We start from the raw sequence: 3,928 nt of genomic DNA, 5'->3' as shown, positions 1-3,928 counted from the left end.
AATTGCAGGCTATAAACTGTGAAAATTTCCGGGCAACAGTTTTGCTAACTTGACCTTCCGTGACCCGCCATGTTACTATAGGTCATCCGGGAATGTGTGTTTATTTGTCTGTGAAGTACTGGGGCGAACAGCTGAGTTGTTCTCTTTTCCTTCTCAACATGGGTGAGTACACTACTATATCTTATTCGCTTATAAATCTAGAAATTCTCCTTTGATTTAACATTGATACAACTATTTTGAATCACAGCTCTTCCGTCGTCCACTTCGTTCCTATTTGCGACAACGTTAACCGTGCTGACTTTCGCTGGAATGCAAATGTTCAAAGCAAACTTGGCATCCAGCGAGTGGATGACTATTTTGGGGGGATTTATAGGATCCCAGTTCTTCGTCTTCCTTCTAACTGTATCCTTTACAAAATTGCTTCTGAAAGAACATATGTAAACTCAAGGATACTCACCAAAAGATTGGCTCGAAAGATTCCAAGGTGGTGTTTTATATATATATATATGTATACATTTAATACGTTGCGAGTATTCAGTTTCACCAAGAACAAAGACTTGATTTGAATGTGGTAGCCCTCTACAAGGTTTCTTTTCTTTTGAAAGTTTGAAATGCCTCTTAGCGATACTTATCAGAGACTCGTATGAAAAAATAATAATCAAAGAGGGAATCTGATGAGTAATATCTATGTGGGTCAAGTCTATTTTCTTTCGTGATTAAATTATTGTTAGAAGCCAATGAAGTATTATTGCATCGTGTTGATGTGGCTGATTTCTGGTAGTGTGGGTCTAAACGTACTACATGCGTATTCCTTGACATTTAATTTACCAGGCAGTAGGAAATTTGGAAACAACTGTGTTTGGTCGAAATTTCCAAACAAAACTGTTCCCAGAAGGTAAATATTTTAAATTTTGTTCATAAGGGTCCAATTGTTGTTCATTTTGGTTTATAGAAATGAGAAATTTCTGGAACCATTTGTTATTTTCTGATCTTCTTTTTTGCTTCCTTCATAAAACTAACACAATAATTGTCAATATGATTTGGAAACAACAGACAATGAACAGTCCTTAGGATGTGCTGATGCCAGACCCCTTTATTATTATTATTATTCAATTTCTCATTTATGCATCATCAAATCAGTGTTTAGGCATGTCTTTTTGATAATTTGTATTTACTTCATTTTCTTCAAGTTATACTTTGTCTGGTAGTTGCAATGTTTGCCTCTGGCCTAGTCCACAGAGTTTGTGTAACAACCTGGTAAGTTGTTGTCAGTTTTGTAGTATTCAAATAATGCCATTGGTTGCATTTAATTCTGTCAATCCCACTAGCTGTGATATGACCTGTCAATGATAACCTTCTAATTCAGAGTTCCATGCACTAGACTTTGGCCACTCAATCCATTACTTTGTTTACGACATAACATCTGAACAACCCAAAGCTAAATACAAACTATAATGACCCGTCCAAAACCATTTTTTACTCTACAGCTTCCTGTTTTCAATGGTAGCCATATACTACATTAACAAGATTGCTGCCTCAACACATGCCCCAACATCAAACCCTGTCCCTCCACCACAGCTCAAGACCAAGAAGAATCGCTGAATTTTAGCTGAATAATAGTTTAAATATTAACAAAGCTTAGAACCAAGCACAATAAAGTTCAGTTACTTTTTTCTGAATTTAGCTGCTTTATTAGAATATTTATGCCTTAAATTTTGTTCTTAATTAACAAAACATTTCATACCAAGCAATTCTGGAAACAAAGGTACAATAATCAATTACTGTTTTTCTGTAAACCTTGCCAACATCATTTGAATTAACCTCATAAAACTGGAGAAGATAAATCTTCATAAAGTAGCAAAAATAATTTTATCGCTAAAACTCTTCCGATCAGAACGTGGAACCCTAAATATACTCTCAACTTTTAGTAGAAACACAAAACCCCACGAGAATAACTTGAAGCTTGATAATGTCCCAGACTTGTGTATTGTGACGTGTTATCTAAATGTTCTACAACCAGCACAATGGGTTAAAGACAACACAATACATTTTAAACTGATACATAATGTTTAAATTTGAACAGTCTCTGTCCGAAGGAACAGTCCTGATTAAATCAGGCTCATTTTCAAAGGCTTCATTTGTGATCAAGTATCATGGAGCTTGAGTAAGGCCTGGCCTGTGATGAAAAAAAATGTCATTAATTAATTAAATGCTTCAGTATAGGTCTGTCAAGAAAACAGGAAAAAAATCATATTGTTCTTAAAGTGCCTATGGCATGAATTTTTTTTTTTCAGTTTTTCTTAGCTTGATGCATATAAAAAAACCAATTTAACCTTTAATCCAGGTGGAAATGTCTTCAAACCCCTTTTTTTAGTTCAAAACATGTGCTATCTGCGAACGAAATTGTCCCCTCTTCCACATGACCAAAACGTCACGTGATTTTCTTTCGTGACATCAAGTTGTGTACAGCCATTGAAACCAACATGGATGACAGTGCGGCAAAAAGAGTGATTCTATAATCTATAGAATCAGCAGAGTGACACTCGCTCAAATGAATGAATGACTCACCTCTCCCCTCCACATGTCCCGCAACTTGGTGTTTTGTGTACATAAAATTATGTCACGAAGGCCGTGAACAAGGTCCCAGACCCCAAGACAATTTTCACTACAAAATAGTACTTTTTAGAGCACAAAAATTCAGGTTTGAAAACGTTACCACCAGATTGAAGGTTAGAATCGTTTTTTATATGCATCAAGCTAAAAAAAGCCGTGAAAAAAAAAACATTTCATAGGCACTTTAATTTCATACTTTCAAGCACAGATATTTTGGTTTTGCCAACACTTGGTAAAGTTTGAAATTTCAGAGTTTGACTTGTAATCTTTCACTCACCAGCCATGTGAATCAGCTGCTGTCGTTCAGCAAGGTTCTCTTGCCAGGCTTCCATTAACTGGAAATATCTATTGCACATTCAAAATTAATTTCAGAAATAGGCAAGAATTTTTCTTTTTCTAACACCCTATACAAGGACATCTTCAGTACAACACTGCAACGATTGGAAATACCCCTTAAGTGTGCATTTAGTACTTAAACAAATAGTGCTAAGATTTACTCTTTAGTGCAAATGCTGAACACAGTTGTTTTACTAGTAATTGTCTGAAGCATATTATTTTGAAGTCAACTGTTTATTTGCTATTTTTCCTACCTGAACAGCGTGTCTCTCTGCCACAGTATCTCCACAGGGTGGTTCTTAAGATCAGTCAGATTAGCTTGAACTGTTGCAATCCAGTCTAAAACAAATTTACAACACATTTAACATAAAAGTCAGAAAAATACACCATGAATATGTCTTGAAACCAACCCAACCCAACCTAACCTCTCAAAAAAACACACACGCAAAACAGCAAGAGAGGTAGGGGACCATTATTAGTGTGAGGTATAAAATTTATCCCTATATTTCCACATAAACACCACAAGGAGAAAGGTAACTAACCATTAGTCATGTCTCTAGCTTTGTCATGAGCAAACTCTTCATGAGATTCTGGTATTGAATGCTGGTCAGCTCCACTCTGTTGACCCCAGCTGTTCTTCTTCTCCCTTAAAAAAACATCAACTCTCTCTTGTGCAACAATCGCCAATCAGCTGGATTTGGTCAGTTGAAGGAGTAGCCTTCATTGCTCAGTGCAATGGTTGGGACAAAAATTTTAACTCATAATTGTATTTAGAGCTATAATTGAATTGAATTTAAGATTTTTCACGAGTTTTGAATTAATCCACAAATAAATTTCCACCAATCATTGTGGTAATTATGCATTCATTTCTGAGAAATTTTACACAGCCTGATATGGTTGCTTCCATGGAATAACTTACTCTTGATGTGAGGTTATAAGTAAGTTGGCTATGTTACCTCAATTGAGCAAGTTTGTCTCC

General features: G+C 35.7%; 2 protein-coding genes across 2 annotated transcripts in view; one reads left to right on the top strand and one right to left on the bottom strand.

Annotated features, from left to right (window-relative positions):
• The first annotated feature begins 23 nt into the window (after window positions 1-23).
• Window positions 24-1,679, top strand: LOC111340274 (dolichyl-diphosphooligosaccharide--protein glycosyltransferase subunit KCP2). The gene is made up of 5 exons (XM_022947132.2): window positions 24-162; window positions 248-402; window positions 832-895; window positions 1,191-1,257; window positions 1,488-1,679. Exons 1-5 carry the CDS (start codon window positions 93-95, stop codon window positions 1,600-1,602), a joined length of 471 nt encoding a protein of 156 aa, XP_022802867.2. The 5' UTR covers window positions 24-92; the 3' UTR covers window positions 1,603-1,679.
• LOC111340042 (cation channel sperm-associated protein 2) overlaps window positions 1,665-3,928 on the bottom strand; it is an 11,576-nt gene continuing 9,312 nt past the window's right edge. Inside the window, exons 10-14 of the mRNA XM_022946850.2 lie at window positions 3,906-3,928; window positions 3,492-3,595; window positions 3,204-3,288; window positions 2,891-2,958; window positions 1,665-2,176 (exon numbers count right to left, since the gene is read on the bottom strand). The exon at window positions 3,906-3,928 is cut by the window's right edge and continues 196 nt beyond it. Coding sequence (XP_022802585.2) covers window positions 2,145-2,176; window positions 2,891-2,958; window positions 3,204-3,288; window positions 3,492-3,595; window positions 3,906-3,928 — 312 coding nt within the window. The 3' untranslated portion in view covers window positions 1,665-2,144. The remainder of the gene's footprint in view (window positions 2,177-2,890; window positions 2,959-3,203; window positions 3,289-3,491; window positions 3,596-3,905) is intronic.

The sequence above is a fragment of the Stylophora pistillata genome, chromosome 4 (genome assembly GCF_964205215.1).
Source record: "Stylophora pistillata chromosome 4, jaStyPist1.2, whole genome shotgun sequence".
Taxonomy (NCBI): Eukaryota; Metazoa; Cnidaria; class Anthozoa; order Scleractinia; family Pocilloporidae; genus Stylophora; species Stylophora pistillata.
Note: the sequence above shows the minus strand (reverse complement) of the source record. Positions and strands in the feature narration are given on the sequence as shown.

Coding starts and splice junctions, on each gene's coding strand:
- LOC111340274 (XM_022947132.2), top strand. CDS start 93: ATGTGTGTTTATTTGTCTGTGAAGTACTGGGGCGAACAGCTGAGTTGT. Junction 403..831: donor TCTTCGTCTTCCTTCTAACT/GTATCCTTTACA, acceptor TTAATTTACCAG/GCAGTAGGAAATTTGGAAAC. Junction 1,258..1,487: donor AGAGTTTGTGTAACAACCTG/GTAAGTTGTTGT, acceptor TTTACTCTACAG/CTTCCTGTTTTCAATGGTAG.